The sequence below is a fragment of the Cydia pomonella genome, unplaced genomic scaffold (genome assembly GCF_033807575.1).
Source record: "Cydia pomonella isolate Wapato2018A unplaced genomic scaffold, ilCydPomo1 PGA_scaffold_31, whole genome shotgun sequence".
NCBI lineage: Eukaryota > Metazoa > Arthropoda > Insecta > Lepidoptera > Tortricidae > Cydia > Cydia pomonella.
In genome coordinates, this window is record NW_026907866.1 from 76,678 (window position 1) to 95,049 (window position 18,372).

At 46.9% G+C, this 18,372-nt stretch overlaps 2 protein-coding genes across 2 annotated transcripts; both read right to left on the bottom strand.

The window, feature by feature from the left end:
• Positions 1 to 2,216: 2,216 nt before the first annotated feature.
• Positions 2,217 to 6,505, bottom strand: LOC133534001 (uncharacterized). The gene has a single exon (XM_061873091.1). It carries the CDS (start codon positions 6,456 to 6,458, stop codon positions 2,217 to 2,219), a length of 4,242 nt encoding a protein of 1,413 aa, XP_061729075.1. The 5' UTR covers positions 6,459 to 6,505.
• A 6,500-nt stretch (positions 6,506 to 13,005) lies between these two features.
• On the bottom strand, positions 13,006 to 14,174 carry LOC133534002 (uncharacterized). The gene has a single exon (XM_061873092.1). It carries the CDS (start codon positions 14,119 to 14,121, stop codon positions 13,006 to 13,008), a length of 1,116 nt encoding a protein of 371 aa, XP_061729076.1. The 5' UTR covers positions 14,122 to 14,174.
• Positions 14,175 to 18,372: the final 4,198 nt, after the last annotated feature.

Below are 18,372 nucleotides of genomic sequence, written 5' to 3' on the forward strand. Positions count from 1 at the left end.
CATACGCTCAGCGGCTACAGTAGAATTATACCCTGTTTTCATGTTACTGAACCCCGGTACTGACGTTATTCTATAGCGGTCATTTCCTAGCACTTTTGATACCCGGAATGGCCCTACATATGCAGGCAGTAATTTCTTACTTTTACCATCGTTGTTAAAAGAAGTTTTCGTTATTTTAACAAGGTCACCCTCATTGTAACAGTGAGCAGGTCGTCTACCTTTATCGTAGTATGCCTTTTGTTTTATTTGTTCTCTATCAATCTTGTCCTTGACCTCTTTTCTAATTGAATCTAAATTATTAGTTTCGCGTGTTGACTAGGAGATCTCGTCGAGCGCGGGGTTAATTTCACCGCTCATGAACGTACCAAATAATACTTCTGAGGGCATCCTTCCTGTTGTTTTATTTATTGTATTGTTCATACCCCACTGTATATTCCCCACTTCATTATCCCAGTCCCTCTCGTTCTGGTTTAAGTTTAGCGCTATTAAGGAATTTAAAATGGTTCGATTGTAGCGCTCCACTTGTCCATTTGATTGTGGACTAGCTACCGCATTCAATATATGCTTGATTCCTTTCTCAGCGCAATACCGTTGGAAGGAATGGGAAGTGAAGCAACTACCCCGATCTGTCACTAAACGAACCGGAACTTTAAAAGTATAAAATATATCGCTCAAAACCTTAATAACGTTCAAGGTCTTGGTATTTCTCACAGGTCGTGCAAATGTAAATTTCGTAAAGGCATCAACAACTACTAACAGGTAAGAATTTCCCCTCTTTGATTTGACAAAGGGCCCAAGGTGGTCGGCATGCAACGTGTGAAATGGAATTTCTATTTTTGTAATGGGATGTAACAAGCCTTCCTGATTGCTTTTGGTTTGCTTTGCATATGCACACTCAATGCATGCAGTAACATACTTCTTTATGAATCGCGACATTTTCGGAAACCAATACTGTTTCTTTATTTTTTCCAACATTTTCTCAATACCAAAGTGTCCAATATCATCGTGGTTCATTTTGCAAACCTGCCACCTTGCGCCCTTGGGAACCACCCATCGAAGGTTATTTTTGTCACCGTCGAGACACCTAAACAACTTGTTGTCTTTGACGACATAATTATCCCTAATATGTTGCAGATCTGTAGGGTCAACTTTACTCATGAGAGTGTTACGGATCCTAAGGATTTCCGAATCCCCTAATTGGAGCGTAAGTAACCAATCCTCATTGGTTATATTCATAATGGCCGGAAAGGGCTCAAAATTAGAGACAGGGCCAGCTGCTGGATTTCGGGAAAGCGCATCGACATGTGACATTTTTATTCCCGCCCTGTACTCTATAGAACAATTGTACTCTTGTAGCATAAGCCACCAACGGGCAATACGTGGTATTAAATCTCGCTTTGAGAACGTGGAACGCAACGCGCTGCAATCAGTCATAATTTTGAAGTCCTTTCCGAGCAAATATACCCGAAACTTCTTTAAGGAACAGACAACAGCTAGAGTTTCCAATTCGTATGAATGGAAACTCTTTTCCTCGGGTGACGTCTGCCGACTGTAATAGGCGATCGGCTTTAGATCATTAGTGCCAAGAGTCCTTTGTAGCAGAATACCTCCAATGCCGTGCTTGCTGGCATCTGTATGTAGTTCCAGCTCAGCTGTGTGATCATAAATAGCTAAGACGAGCCTACTAATCAATTTAGCCTTGAGAGTCTCAAAAGCCTCTTCCTGTGCACTTGTCCATTCCCAAACAGAGTCTTTCTTTAATAGCTTCGTAAGGGGATGTGCAATTTGGGCAAAACCTCCTATAAATTTTCGGAAAAACCCAACTAGACCTAGAAACTGCCTAACCTTGTGAATATCGCTTGGACGCGGAAAACTTTGCACAGACTGGATCTTCTTTTCTCCCGGTTTGACTCCCTCGGCACTAATTTCATATCCTAAATAATCGATCTTCTCGCGAAGAAAACTGCATTTAGAAAGATTTAGGGTCAAATTGGCTTCATCTAGTGTCCAGGATTGGGGCTGATGAGGGAGCAGCAACAAAACAACCCTGAACACAGTAAAAGTTGTATATTAATAAAATGTAAAATAAAGGCGCTTGATGCGCGGACGCGACATATTGCCATGCGCGTCGTTGGTGGAGTGGGAGGCGGCCGCGGCCGCGCCGCTCCGGCGCCGCTGCCCGCCGCGCCCCGCGTCCCGCAGCCCGAAATCGTCCTTCACGCAGTGCTGGCGTGAACAGGGTCCCCGCCTTGGAAGCCCTGGCTTGCAAGAGAACCATCCACTTCGGTGTCTCGGACTGGCAGGAGGCAGACTCGGTTTACTGCCCTCTTCACCATGCCTTTGGCAGTTTTAAAGTCAGCCACTCTGGTGATGCCATCCCGGCCTTTATATAGTTGGTGCACTCGTCCTAAGCGCCACCGCATCGGTGGAACGTTGTCATCCTTTATCACGACGAGGTCACCCTCCTTCAGCTCGTTCCGCTTCTCCCTCCATTTGGTCCGCTGCTGTAGCTCGCTCAGATACTCATCGTGAAAGCGGGTCCAAAAGTGTTGTCTCATCTGTTCTATTTTCTGATATCTGTTCGGACAATTTGTAGTAACAGGTGGCTCTGGTAAGGCGGTGAGTGGACGCCCTATCAGGAAGTGCCCTGGAGTCAGAGGAGACAGATCAGAGGGATCTGACGTCAGAGGGGTCAACGGCCGAGAGTTCAGGATACTTTCGATTTGAGTGAATAGCGTCATTAGCCCTTCGAACGTCAGACTAGAATTACCAATTACACGTTTTAAAAGTGACTTTGCCGATTTTATGCCTGCTTCAAAAATACCTCCAAAGTGAGGCGAATATGCCGGACTAAAATGAAATTTGATGCCCTTATCATGGGCGGCCTCAGTCATGGCCTTTTGGCTTGCTCGCAACTTTTTACCCAACTCATTACATGCTCCCACGAAGTTGGTGCCATTATCACAATAAAGGTCATGAGGCCTGCCGCGGCGTGATATGAATCGACGGAAAGTCATAAGAAAGGCCTCAGTACTCAGACTACTCACTACTTCCAAGTGAACAGCCTTGGTACTAAGACATACAAATAGACATAGCCAACATTTGGACAACTTGCAGCCCCTGCCTTGGCGATTTGCAATTAAAAAGGGACCTGCAAAATCCATACCTGTAACGGTAAAAGCGTAAGTTAGTGTAACTCGAGGAGGAGGCAAGTTGCCCATCATGGGCTGGATTGAGTTGCCTTGAATACGCACGCACACTACACATTTTCTAAAAGTGCTACGCGCAAGATTTCTACCCCCTATAGGCCAATATTGGTCTCTAACAATATTTAATAACAATTGAGGACCACAGTGCATGTGGCTCTCATGCTCCTTTCTAAATAAAAGTTTAGTAAAGGTGTGTTTTGAACACAACAATATTGGGTGTTTTTTAGAATAATCACAAATCGATCCTTGTATACGTCCTCCAACTCTGATCAGGTCATGTTCATCCAAGAATGGATTGAGTGCTAAAATTTTAGACTTACGATGCACAGGCCGACTTTGCTTGAGACACTGTAGGTCGTCTGCGAAAGAATCTCTTTGGCTAGCCCTGATGAGAGTTTGAGTCGACTCATTTATTTCGTCATTCGATAAAAAGCCGCTTTGGCGCTCATTTCTCGCTTGTTTACAGTTAAAAATAAACCTTAAAATATATCCTACCACGCGAATCATTCGGTGGAACTTGGAAAACCGATCAAAGTCGAATGACGGCTGCTTTGAGACTAAGCAAGTATAAACCTTTAATTCAGGTAGCTCGACGCTACTTATTTCAGTGCTAGGCCACTCATTCTCGGGTTTCATCAAGAATGAAGGACCGTTGAACCACATATTAGCATTTTGCAAATGACTCGGGCTGATGCCTCGCGAGGCAATATCTGCCGGATTCATATCCGTAGGCACATGGTTCCACGAAGATTTGTCAGTCAGCTCGTGTATTTCATTTATTCGATTGTAAACAAACTGTTTGAGATTACTTGGGTTCACATTTTTTATCCAAGCTAATACAATAGTACTATCACTCCAAAAGTATTTTTTGTCAATATTGCATGTGAGCGACTGACATACCTTCGCACTCAATTGAGCCCCAATCAAAGCAGCAGCCAGTTCGTACCTTGGGATAGTCGATTTTTTTATTTGCGTGACCCGGGCTTTAGCACAGAGCAACTTTACTGAAACATTGCCCTTTGAGTCCACACAACGTATATAAATGCAAGTTGCGAATGCATTTTGGGATGCGTCCGCAAAGCAATGAAGTTGTATCGATGCCGGTGAGTCTTGCATGACAAATCGTGGAATATTTATGGCTGCAATTTGATGTATATTAGATATGAAATTATTCCACTCTTTGTTTATGTCGCAAGGCACCGGATCATCCCACCCGAGTCCAGAAAGCCAAAGTTTCTGCAGCAACATTTTGGGTACTATCGTGCAAGGGCTTAGCAAGCCAAGTGGGTCAAATATCTTGCACGTAGCTGACAGAATATTTCTCTTTGTGGACGTAGGCTCATTCTGGAAATCAACTAAGAAATTGAAATTATCTTGCGAAGGACACCAATTCAGACCGAGCACTGATGACTGGTTTTGTAAATTTGAATATTGGTCATTCACTTGTGATAAATTCTTCTCATCACTTATGTTTGAAGTGGGGTCGTTCGCAAATATGCATGGTGCATTTGTTCGAAATTTTCTTAGCGGGAAACAAGCTTCGGCTAACTTGTCAACCACTGAATCACGTATGTATTTTAATTCAGACAAATCATCACTGCCCGTAATGAGGTCATCGCAATAAAAGTCATTTTTGATTACATTTGCAATTTTTGGATCTGCACATTCCTTTGAAAGCTGAACTAAACATCTGAAGGCTAAAAATGTTGCTGATGCCGTGCCATACGTGACAGTGTTGAGTTGCAATGTTCTTAATGGTTGAGATTCGTTATCTCTCCATAATATCAACTGTAAATGACGTTGAGATTCGTCCAATGAGATCTGACGATACATTTTGGCTATGTCGCCAGTAAGAACAAACTTATGTTGACGAAATCTCAACAAAATAGATAAAAGGTCATTTTGCACCACTGGGCCCACGTACTGAATATCATTTAAAGATTTACCTGATGTGGTGCGTGCTGATCCATTAAAGACAGTCCGCAATTTAGTAGTTTCACTTTTTTCCCGTAACACTGGGTGATGGGGGAGAAAATTGCCATTTGGTGGCCTTTCTATTTCAGTCAAGTGGCCCGGTGTTGCATATTCTTGAATAAATTCACTATACATTTGTTTTAAAGTAGGCTGTTTTCGGAAACGCCTCTCTAAATTGAAAAAACATCTTTTAGCTAAAGCAAATGAGTCTCCCAGGACCTCTGGGGACTCTTTCAATGGCATTGAAACCTGAAATCGACCGGAGTCTAACCGGATTGTGTTTTTTACAAATAATTCTTCACATATTTGATCATCAGTGGAATATATTTTAGTGGGTGCGGTAAATGTTTCCAACTCCCAGAATTTGGAAAGTGAATCTTTGATTTCTTGGCTAAAATTACACAATATTTTACCTCGCGGCAAAATAGGAGTGGTAGGGCACATGGGTCCCGCTACCAACCAACCAAACTTTGAGAAAATTAGCGTAGGCCCGTTTTTGCCTAGCGTCTTTTGATACCCACCCTTAACAATATTCCACATTATGTCGGATCCGATCAAAATATCAATTTTGTTACTTTTATGAAACTGAGGATCCGCTAATCGTATATTGTTGGGTAAGTTCAATTCGTTTAGATTCAGATCCACACTGGGAATGTTGTCAGAAACCGTTTGAATAATCATACAATTTACGTCAACAGTATATGAATTTATTCTTGATTTAATTTTAATTGTGCAGCTATCAGAGGCACATGATGTTAAGTTATTAAGTAAAGATACTTGTCTTTTTGAACTGTTACTTTTAATGTTAAGTTTCCTTTTCAGGTTTTCAGTTATGAAACATCTTTGGCTACCACAGTCAATCATAGCTCGTGCAAGGTGAGTAATACCATGATCATCAGTGACTTCAACGATCGCGGTGCCCAAAAGAACCTCGCTATCGTCCAAGCGTGATGTAAGTGACGTTACCGAAGTGCTAGCAGTAGCTGAGTTATGGTTATTTGGCCCTTCGCTACTAGGACCAGGTTTGTCACAGTTGATATTTTTGTTTTCATGGTAAGGCTCATGTTTACTTTGATTATTATTTTTTCTACATAATAAACTATTATGCTTTTGATTACAGGCCCTGCAGGAGCTAAGACGACAGTTCTGTGTTAGATGGCCGGGGCAAAGGCAGTTGAGGCATAACTTCCGCTTGGTGATCTCAACTTCCCTCGCCTCAGGTGACATCTCTGCAAACATTTTACATTCAAACAATCTATGATTCTGATTACACATGAAGCATGATCTGTTGTTTGACGCTGATGAAAAGAAGGACTTAACCTGACTATTCGTTATTCGTTATTCGTATTCGCGGGCTGGGTTTCCGCAACTCGACGTCGCAATTCGCGCCTATTTTGCGTGATGGTGGGTTGACGGCACTACTCCTGCCAACCCAGCTCTACCAGGAAGCCTAGCAGACCCTTGATGTTGCCGACGACTTCTGGGAGAGACCCCGGAGAACCGAGGTATTGTGCCCGGTATTCTGCCACCCCTGGGCATTCAAGAATGACGTGGGCGGCTGTTTCCTCCTCCTCCATGCACGCTCTGCAGAGGGGGCTATCTGTAACACGTAGGGTTAGTAGGTGTTTGTTTAGTGGGGCGTGGCCGGTTATGGCCCCAGTCAAAAGCCGGAGCTGTGGCCTCTTCAGCTGTCTCAGCCTCCTCGACAAACCGGGGTCGATTGTCGGGAGGGCCTCCTTCGCCTGCCTGCACGTGCCTAGGTTAGACCAGTACTGTTGGTGTTTTACCTTGGTGTTGCATCTCAGCATGTTCCGGAGCCAGGCATAAGGCAGAGGTATGATTGGCTCCGGTCCTGCCACCCTCAGTTCCGAGCCACCTCTCGCCAATACGTCGGCTGCATCGTTCCCTCGCGAGTTGCTGTGTCCCTTAATCCACTGCAGAGTTACGCTGGTGGTGGTGCTTACCTCTGATAGAGCCTTGTGGCATTCGTAGACTAGCCCTGAGGTCAAAGTATAACCTTGCAGAGCTTGCAGTACTGACCGACTGTCAGAGAGTATGCGGATGGGGTAGTCCTCTACTTTCCTTGAGACGATTGCGTGTGCTGCCATTATGATGCCCATACATTCTGCCTGGAAGACTGTGTTGTGGGCGCCTAGTGGTGTTGAGATATGTATGTTTAGGTCCTCTGAGAATACTCCCGCGCCAGTGCCTGACCTTGTCTTTGATCCATCCGTGAAGATTCTCAGCTCTCTCGGGTTAAGTCCTTCACGAGGTTCCTCGTGTAACTGTATCTTGTATTTCTTGTCGAAGATGTATTGCCTGGGTATCCTGTCAGTCACCGCTTCTATTAGCGGTTCCTTACCTATCGCCTCGTAGAGGATCTCGGTGTGTGGTACCCTAGGTGGTCTCCAGAGATTCGATTTTTTGAGACGTACCGCCGAAGCTAGCGCTTCCTGTTGTATAAAGAGGTGCAGCGGCGGCAGGCCCAGTAAAGCTTCCAGGGCCGCGGTTGGTGTTGTCCTCATGCAGCCCGTAGTCGCCAAACAGGCCAACCTCTGGAGTCGTTGTAGTTTTGCTTCAACTGTGGATAGTTTGGTGCGTGGCCACCAAACTATTGCACCGTAGCTTATTATTGGTCGTATGACTGCCTGGTAAAGCCATAGAGTTATCTTTGGGGTTAGCCCCCAGGTTCTACCCACCATTCTACGACATTGCCAGAATACGACTGTGGCTTTGTCAATTTTGCCGTTTAAGTGATTACTCCAATTCAATTTGCTGTCAAGTATTACCCCTAAATACTTTACCTCCGCAGATAGTTGGAGTTCAGTGTCGAACAGTTTGGGAAGGCAGAAGTTTCCCAAGTTGCGTTTGTTGGTGAACATAACCAGCTCAGTTTTGTTGGGATTGACTGAGAGTTCGTTGTTAATACACCAGCGCTCCACGATGGCTAGTGCAGAGCGGGTAACATCGCATACCGTACCTGAATGATTGCCGCTCGTCAGTATCACTATGTCGTCAGCATAGCCGATTGTGTAATAGTGATTATTGTTTAGTGTGGTGATCAGGTCATTCACCACCAGGTTCCATAGTAGTGGTGATAGGACTCCTCCTTGGGGGCATCCTTTTGCCACTAATGCTTGTTGTGTTTCGCCCGTCCCGAGTTTGATGGTTCGTTGGCTCAACATGTTGTTTATCCATTCTATCATAACTGCATTCGCGCCGTGTCTTACCAGTGCTGCTGTAATGCTGCTGAACCTGGTCCTGTCGAAAGCCCCTTCTATGTCTATGAAGGTTCCTAAGCACATGGATCTGTTTTTGATCGCCACCTCAATCTTACTTACCACTGCATGAAGTGCCGATTCTGTAGATTTGCCAGGGCTATAGGCATGTTGGTTTGGATGCAAGGGCACATTACTTAGCACCCTCTCCCTAAGGTACCTGTCACACAACCTCTCTAATGTTTTCAGCATGAAAGAGGTCAGACTGATGGGTCTGAAGGATTTGGGGTCCGAGTAGTCGCTTTTACCTGGTTTCGGTATGAAGATAACCTTGACCTCCCTCCATTGCTTCGGCACGTATCTGTGTGCCAGACAGGCGCACAGAACGATGGTCAGCTTCAGAGTGAGATGCTTCCCGCCCCATTTGAGAAGCGCAGGGAAGATCCCATCCATTCCTGGAGATTTGAAGGAGTCAAAGCTGTTTAGGGCCCACTGCGTGCGCTGCGGGCTGATTACCTCATATGTCTGTAGCCACTCACCTTCCGTCGGGGTGGTTGTTTCCATCTCGTTCCAACTTACTGGGTGCGATATCACGCAGTCCGGGAAGTGCGTTTGCACTAGGACCCGTTCCGCCTCCTCCGGTGAGTTTGTGAGAGAGTTGTCTGGCTTACGCAGGGATCCTAAGGTTATGGTCGAGTTGGTGGAGAGGACCTTCCTTACCCTGTTGGCCTGCGTGGTGGTCTCGATGTCTGTACAGAATTTGCGCCAAGAGTTTGTGCTTCTGTACCTGAGACGTTTTTTTGTACTTGGCCTTGGTGGACTTATAGTTGTCCCAGTCCTCGTCAGCGCCTGTGTTCATAGCTCTGTTCAGTTGCCTCCTCATCTTGCCCCTGAGTCTCTCCAGCTCAGGTCCCCACCAGTTGTTTTTCCCTCTGCTTCTGGTCGGTGGGGTCGATAAGGGGCATGCTTGATGGTAGCAATCCAGAATGGTACTCGTGAGAATGCTTACCTGTTCCTCTATGCCCGCTGTGCCTTCTATTCTAAGGGGACCCTCCAGCTGTTTCAATTTTGTAGTTAATCGCACCGTGTAAAGGTCACGATTCATCTTGCGTGGGTTCCGCCTGGGCACTGCTGCTCGTGTTTCTACCTGAATGTCAAATCGAATCCACCTGTGGTCTGAGCTCGATACCTCCTTCGATACATGCCAGCCCGAGATTAGTCTCGATGCTTTTTCGGTTGCTAGGGTCAGGTCAATGATTGTCCTGCTGCGTCTGTTTACAAATGTCGGTTCTGAACCTGTGTTAAGGAGGTTGAGGTTTGTAGTGAATAGGTACTCGACGAGCTTCTTACCTCTCTCGTTACCTGCCTCCATCCCCCATAGGGGGTGATGCGCGTTCGAGTCGGTGGCCACGATGAGCTCGAGCCCTGCCTCTTCGCAGTAGTTGACCAGCCTTGCCATATCGTGCGGTGGTGGTTCTTCCGCCTCCGGCATATACACAGAGGCTACTACCACCTCCTGCAGGCTGGAGTCTTGCGCCCCGTGCAGTCTTATAGCGCACAGGTCTCTGGAACAGAAGCTCGTTAGAGGCTGCGCATGTATGTCATTGGTTGTGTAGATGCAAGCCCGGGGGTTGTCCGGGCCCGAGTAGACTGTTAGCTTACCTCCTAAGTTGCGGAGTCCGCAGACAGAGCCCCTTCTGACCCACGGCTCCTGGATCAGAATAACGGCTGTTGTGTTGACCTCCAACCACTTCCGGATCTGCGCCGTCGCCGTTTCGCTGTGGTGGAGGTTGGCTTGGAGGAATTTACCAATGGGCGAAGGGAGTTCCTTCACAAGGATCACCCTCCTCCGCCGACATCGGCTCCTCCTCCTCCTTGTCGATGGCCAGCTTCCCTAGCCCCTGCGCGCATTCCCCCTCACTCTCCGAGGAGTCACGAAGAAGTTCTTCTTCGTTCTCCTCGGAGACGGAGGGAGGTTGCGCTGGAGCTTGCGACTCAGGCACCTGGACTTCGTCCATGGGTTCCTGCGTCGCCCCGGAAGTGTCCATGGGCTCGGACGGTGCAGCGGCTTCGCCTCCAGTGGCGACAGTGCTAACAGGGGGCGGCTGCTCCCTGAATTTCCCTCGTGCCCCCTCGAACTTCACGTACACCGACCCCAGCATAAAGCCAAGTCGGCGTCCGCGGTCCACCAAGGGTTGCACCACTGTCTCCGGCACGCTGACGACAGCGAACGTTTCCGTTCCCTGCACCTCGCGCCGGTTGAGTAGCCAGCGGTCTATTTCCGCCCACGGGTTCTGGTACCGAAGAGCTCGGCCTACTTCGCCAAAGTCCTTCCAGACGCCCGGGAACAGGATGCCGCATCGTACTCTCTTTGGCACCTCGCTGAGGCGCCTGACCACCACCTTCTCCCCCTTATCGAGGGTGATGGTGGCCACGCTGCGCTTGAGCCATGCTAGCGTAGCCTGATCCTCGCACCACAATCTCAAGGAGCCATTAGCCCAGGTAGGCTTGCCCCTGAAGATCGGTCCCGCGGGAAGGCTTTCGGTCGGCTGCTTTGCCTCCTGCGAGAGCAGGGCTAGCAGTTGCCTCTGGACCTCCTCCGACTGTTGCGGGCTCAGGTGTCCCGAGGCAGTGGTCACTGCCATCAGTAGGTCCGCCTTTGCAGCCTCCGCATAGTCGGCATGGGGGGTTTCACCTCGCGGTCCAGTCTTCTGCCTCTTAGGCTCGCCCCTGGGGGATATAGTCTCGTCAAGACGAGCCCTCTTGGCAGACGACCGGGCCCCTTGGTTACTCCCACCCTCGGCCCTGGTTCCTTTCGCCCCTTTCCCCTGGAGGGGGGCGCGGTTTGCTGCTGGTGGGCCAGCTGCTACCCGCTCCCCATCCTTTCCAGGAGCGCCTTGTTGGGGCTCCGGGGCGGCGTTGTTCAGGGCCGCTTGGGCCCTTCTGTATCTTTGCCGTTGCTTCCTGTTACGCTTATGCGGCTTAGCCGCGGCTGTAACAGGCGGAGGCGGGGGCACAGGAAGTTCAGCCCGTTTACCGGGCTTTCGCTTCCGCGCCTTCCTGGACTCGTGTACGGTCCATCCGGCCTCCAGCTGGGCAGAGATAGGGTCCAACACCACCTGCACCGGTTCAATCACCGGGTCCTGCTCCGTAACAGGGGGTTTTCCCCCTGCCGGAACAGCAACCCTGGATGTCCCCGGTGCTGGAGGTAGGGGCCGGGTACGCTTTTCCGTTACGGGGGGTTTCCCTCCCGTTGGAATGGTACCCGTGGATGTCCCCGGTGTTGGTAGTAGGGGCTGGGTGCGCTTTACCTTGGCGGGGGGTTTCCCTCCCTTCGGTATGGCACCCTTGGATGTCCCCGGTGTCGGTAGTGGAGGCGCAGTACTCTGGAGCACCGGGCCTGCTGCTCTGGGCGTCAACGCATCAGGTTTACGTGCCTTCGGTTTCCCGGCGGCTCTCCCACCTGGTGCGGACTGTCCCTTGCATGGCGGTACTGTCGAGACTGCGCCGCCACGATGTGTGTGTGTGTTGTGTGGGGGTGCTGTCGAGACAGTGCCCCTCTGGTGTGTGGTGTGTGGCGGAACTGTCGGAACAGCTCCACCATCGAGTGTGTTGTTGCCTGCCAGGGTTGCTTGTGCTTCCCTGTAGGCACGTGTTAGGGAGGGAGGAACTGTCGAAACAGCTCCTTGACCCTGTGGTGTTGTGTGTTGGGTGGAGGTTCCCGGTACAGCCGAAGCTGCTCCGTCTCCCTCCGGTGTTGGGGTTTGGGATCTTGGTTCATCCATGATTCCTTTAGGTTGATTTCACCTCTCGAGCTTCCCACCCTCCATGGAGCCCGCACCTTTGGGGATGTCACTATGGACACCAGGAATACCCAAGAGGTATAGGTGTGTTGAGTTGGTTCTCCTGCGCGACATCGGGAGCTGCAGACACGTGGCTGGAAGAGACGATCCCATCTCCCCCAGTGGTTCCACGCGCCCTTGCCCCGTCAGCATGGCCGAGCCCCAGGCATCCTCCCAGAGGACACCCCTCCCCACACCTCGCCTGCGGACCGTACCACCTCGACCGTACGGGACGCGTGTCCATTACCCTGCAGTGGCTAGTTGCAGGGCCACCGTTTCGCCGGAAATTCGGACCAAAAAGGGCATATTGGCCCACAGGGGATAACTAACCCCGACCCCCTGCGGGCCTCGGCCCCTAGGACTCCTGCATCCCCGCTGACGGCGCTCTACTGCGCAGGACAAACGCAGGTAGGTGAGTGTAGTCCGCCTAGGTCACCTACACCCTAAGCGGAACCGGGAGATCCGTAAAAACATAACTGGCAATTAGATCGAAACCAAATTGCCAGCCATGTTCTACAGGAAACTCCAGAGTGTGTCATACCCCATTCGGGTTTTTAGGTCCTCGTGGGTTATGACGTCGCCTTCATACTCGGCTACTGGTGGTCCGGGGCAGATGGAACGTGCGACGCCCGACCGACCACCAGCATTACCAGGGTGTGCGACCCACCCCACAAGTGGGATGGGTTCGTCCATGGCCTGCGGCGGCAGAGCCATAGACGACGGGGACGCGTATGATAGACTTGAGGGAGTGAGCCCGCTGGCTCAGCGCCGCACACCTGAACCCGCGTGACTACTCCCCCCTACACCCTGACTATGTTCTTTGTTGTAATTAAACTTGCCATATTTTGTATGATTAAACTTATCATTTTTAATATGATTATTATTTGGCTGAGCGCTCTTGGCGCTGCCTCCTTGCACAGTCTCCAACACGTCAGCACGATTTCTTAGAAACTGATAAAAGTCTTCAAGACTTGGAGACTCCGCAAGAGTGGCTTTGTACTCTTCCCACTTAATGCTAGTCACATTATCTAATTTTTGAACAACTATGTATATTATAAGAGTGTCCCACATGTCTGTGCGCTCCCCAAGCGTATTCAAGGCTCTCAAATTTTTTGAAACGTGGTCTACAATGAATCTTAGTGACTTATGAGATTCTTTGTTAAGAGAGTCAAGTGTAAAAAATGATTTGAGATGATTATTTATCAGCACGTTCTTATTATTGTATCTATTACAAAGTAGGTCCCACGCTACTTGATAATTATCGGCCGTAAAATCAATTGATTTTATTGTGACTGCAGCACCGCCCTCTAGGGAGGATCTGAGATAATGAAATTTACTAATATCGGGAATAGTCTCATTTCCATTGATCAGCGAGTCAAACGTGTCCCGAAATTCGAGCCATTTTGTATAGTTCCCATCGAAAGTGGGCAATTTTATTGTCGGGAGACGTAGCTGGCCAGAGTGACCAGCGCAATGATGATTGGAGCTACTTCCAATTGAAAGCCTCCGGGGGCTTTCGACTCGCTTCTCACGACTGGAGACTATTTCCTCAGCGCTGGAAATGACAGAGTAAAACTGATTTTCTATTTCGAATCTTTCTTTCAAACGTTTATCTAAATTACTTTCACTGTCATTAGATTCTATCCGCGTCTGAACAGATTCAAATTCTTGAAAGAGTTCGTTGACCTTTGTTAGTCTCAAATTAATATCGCTTATATTTTTAGTGGTCAACTCTTCCTTATTAATTTGCTCATACGGGGTAAGAAACTCCTTAAATTTAGTAATCCGCGATTTAATAGTGCCGCGTTTGCGAACTAACATTTTCAGTTTTACTGCGTCCACTTCCCCATTGTCCTTGCTGCTATCAGTGTCTGACATTTTATTTATGTTCACCGAGTCAAAGCACACAAATAAATAAATGAAGAGAAGGGTTAAAATGTGCAAGCAAACCAAATTCCAGCGAGGCGAAGCTAGAAGATAAGCGAGCGCGCTGTTGCGCGGACACGTGGCGCTGGAGCTGGCGCGCCGACCGCCGAGCGCCTAGCAACAAGCACGCGGTGCGAAGCGCCCGAGCGCCGCGCCACAACCACCTGGAATGTTCGGTGCGTGGGCTAAAGCGATGTGCTATGACTGTAGCGGATGCAATGAATAGGGGAAGCACAATGCGCAAATAAGTTTTATAAAGTGCAAAATGAATCAATAAGAAAAAACTGGAGTTATGTACGATGAGCACAAACGAAAATTTAGCGGTTAAATGCACCTTTAAAATAAACACGAAAATGCGTAAATGAAATAAATCTCTTAAGAAAAAACTAAGTGTGGGCAACAAGGTTTATGTGGGACTATTTATTGAAAATTTAAGTATTTATTCTTAAACTTGACCGTTTCTTTATACTTAGCGCACAATGGAACACGAAATATATGTCGTAAACAAGCTACAAATATTGTACCCTTAGCCGGGTTTTTAATTGTCACGTTGCAATATTAGGTAATTACAACTGACTAAATACCTAAACGAATCTATGCCTAAACTGCGCCTTAAATGTCTGACGGAGGCAATAAAATTCGATAAATCTAACTAATAATAAATGTAAATAACAAGTTACTTGGAAACAACTCTGCAGTATTAATTTAAAGCAAACTATCCTTATTGCTTATTATCTTAGCAAATCTATGTTATATTTTAAGTTTGCAATCCCGGTTAGGTAGATTTCTCTGTACCTACCGGCGACTGAACTATATTCACTTTAACTATTTGTTTTACTTACGATTTGATAGTGCAAACTTGGATCACACTAAAACACTAATTATACCTATCCACAAACTCACGACACTATTCACTACAAATCGAAAGGGGGTGCAAGGGAATCAAAACGGAGGTTCACGAAACGGGCTACTTCCTTTGCGAATGGTCTTCCAGAGCGATGGCTGTCCGAGAGACTTCGAGAAAGATCCGACGCGTGACCTTTGGACCGGTGATGTTCGCCTCGCCCGACGAGTGTGTGATAGCGCAGGCACTGGGATGGCTTCTTTATTCTATCTTGTGGACTTCACTGGCCATTGCTTGCAGGCCGGGTCCTGTTGCTGGTCGCCAACTTGTCCAGGATTGGGGCTGATGAGGGAGCAGCAACAAAACAACCCTGAACACAGTAAAAGTTGTATATTAATAAAATGTAAAATAAAGGCGCTTGATGCGCGGACGCGACATATTGCCATGCGCGTCGTTGGTGGAGTGGGAGGCGGCCGCGGCCGCGCCGCTCCGGCGCCGCTGCCCGCCGCGCCCCGCGTCCCGCAGCCCGAAATCGTCCTTCACGCAGTGCTGGCGTGAACATCTAGCATTTGTAGGACCTGCTCTAGTCTATCTAGGCATTCATCTGGATTCCTACCAAATATTAATAAATCATCGATATACACCGTTGCCTTGGTATAACGAGCAGAGCCTAGAATGCGGTTCATCATCCGCTGAAAGACAGCCGGTGCATTGGCCAGCCCGAATGGCATTCTATTAAATTCAAACTGGCCGTCGGGTGTAACGAACGAAGTTAGATATTTGCTTTGTTCTGCTATGGGTACTTGATAATATCCCGAGGCAAGGTCCAATGTTATAAAGTAGGCCTGACCAGATAAGCGAGCAATTTCGTCATCAATGATTGGCATTGGATATCTTTCCTTTATTGTGGACGAGTTTAACTTTCTGTAATCAATGCACATTCGTAGACTACCATCGGGTTTCCGTACAAGAATGATAGGACTGGCATATTCCGATACAGACTCTCGGATTATACCAGCTGCCAGCATTTCATCAACCATGCCACGAACTTGCTCTCTTTCATGGTGGGACAGCCTATATGGTCGAGAAGCTATAGGGCGTTGATCATTTAATTCAATAGTCATTTGAGTGACATTTGTACATCCTAACTCTCCTAAACTAGACGCGAAGCAATGTTTATACTTGTTTAGTAACTGTAAGAGCCTATCTCTCTGCTTAACTAGTCGCCGATAAGTTTATCGCTGCGGTTTTTTCTAATAATTATTTCGCTGAATTTCCAAGTTCGCTCCAATTGCGTGATCGAGGGTCATGAGGTCAGTTCTGCGATAACTGAACTTGAAGTTTATATTACTAACTCATAACAATTTTTTCATGAGTTCTTTCATCGCTAATGATTATGATTCACTTGTTGATTGGGCAAGGAAGCTGTACGATAAACCCACTCTGATAGTTTCCGGAAATCCTACCAGCTTAGAGACTCAGATTATCAATTGTCTGCCAAATCGATTTGAAATCCTAAGGTTTGAATTCCAGCTTTACTATGTAAGGAATTTACCAAATATTTTGCGATAGCTAATTGATGCGCACAACAGGAAAAAAATCTATATATATATGATTGTGACATCCCAATAACGAATACCAAAAAAATATCTCTCGTCGATACTGAAGACTGCAATCTTAATATTGATCATGTACAATCGTCTATCGAAGATGTAGTACTGTTACAAAGGAATACTTACGAGCATCTTGAAGTATTCGAATGCAAGGTTGAGATCTCTCGAACGGTCGTTATGTGTGGAATGTTCTCACATACCCCGATGGTCAGATTCGATGAATATATACACCACATGTCACGAGAGGAGTGCAAGAGCGCGCATAACGATGGGATAATAACTGTCGGGAACACTTTCTTTGATGATCTACAAGTGAATACGAGTACTTCACGTACTTTCCAACTGGCGGGTACCATTGATGCTAATGGCTCTTGTACCGGCGAAGATTATTCAGACGCCTTTGGAACTTGGAATAATGCCGTTGTGTCAGGAAAGGTAAAAATTACCTTGCAATCGAATTTAGCGAGGGTTGATGCAATGAATAATATAATAATTTTACCATCTGGAGACCATTGCAAACTAAGCAAAAACCAATGTATGGATTCTCTCGGAGGGTATGTATTTTGGGACGTTATCCCGAGAAGCAACTGTTCTGGCACAGTGTACTCCAAATTATTCCAGGGACCAGCCGTTAAGTCAGAATCTGAACAAGGAACAGTGTACTCAGTAAATGACAATGAGCGCTTTTCTTCCTTAATAGTACTTGGATCTGAATCTTCATGTGGAGTAGAACTCTACACAACACAATATCCCGAGTTGTTTATTGTGAAATTTGAGGATTCGGTGCACCTAGAAAGTAATAATCTTGTAGAATCCCGTGTTGATTTTAAAAATCAGGAATATGAAAATCTCCCTCTCGAAAAACTCAAACACTCGCAGGTAAAATCCATCTATCGAGACGTAATAAAACATCATTGTGAGCTCAAGGTGAAGTCAAGGGAAAATGCGCTTACCCTCGCTCTTAAAAACCCTGATGAGTTCGCAATGCACCACATGGGAGGCTCAGGATATAAGGCCTATTTGGCAGGAGAGGTTATCATCATCATGCAGTGTATCCCAGTCGTGATGAAAGTCCGCCAAGTGGACAAGTGCTACAATCAAATGCCAATCTTTAAGGGGAATGACACGGTGTTTCTGAAGCCACGGACCCGTTTGATCTCTAACGATGCCAGCGAAATTCCGTGCGACTCACCACTGCTGGGGCAGTATAAAATTGATGGGCAGTGGTATCAATTTATGCCAAACCAAGTGGCAGTTTCAGTCCCTCATCAACTGTCCGTTCAATTAAGGTACTTCGGGATTTAAGATAAAATGTGACATGTTTTTTGTGGAATAGAAAATGATCACCATATATATTATTTTTTAAGGCTTAAAAGAATCTGCTTTTTATAAATGTAATCTTTTGTATACTATTTTGTAACTTCAGACAATAAAGGTACTTTATTCTTTAAGTTTTTATTTTTTTTTATGGATTCAACAAACCCTATTCATTCCAATAAAATCTCATATGAGTTCATTATGGTCCATTATGAGCAACAGTGCGTAGCTCAGATTTGATAACACTTGATAATAAGAATAACTTTTCACACGAAAGAATAACTCAGACAAATGAATTTCCACAGAGATAAACTGTTCTGAACTATCATCTGTGATAGTCTCGATATGCAGCTCAAGATTTGATACCTTCAAACGTTTAGACTTGAAACAGCTCATGGTATCAGAATATTCTGATGCCAATCAGACCTT

Coding starts and splice junctions, on each gene's coding strand:
- LOC133534002 (XM_061873092.1), bottom strand. CDS start 14,121: ATGTCAGACACTGATAGCAGCAAGGACAATGGGGAAGTGGACGCAGTA.
- LOC133534001 (XM_061873091.1), bottom strand. CDS start 6,458: ATGTGTAATCAGAATCATAGATTGTTTGAATGTAAAATGTTTGCAGAG.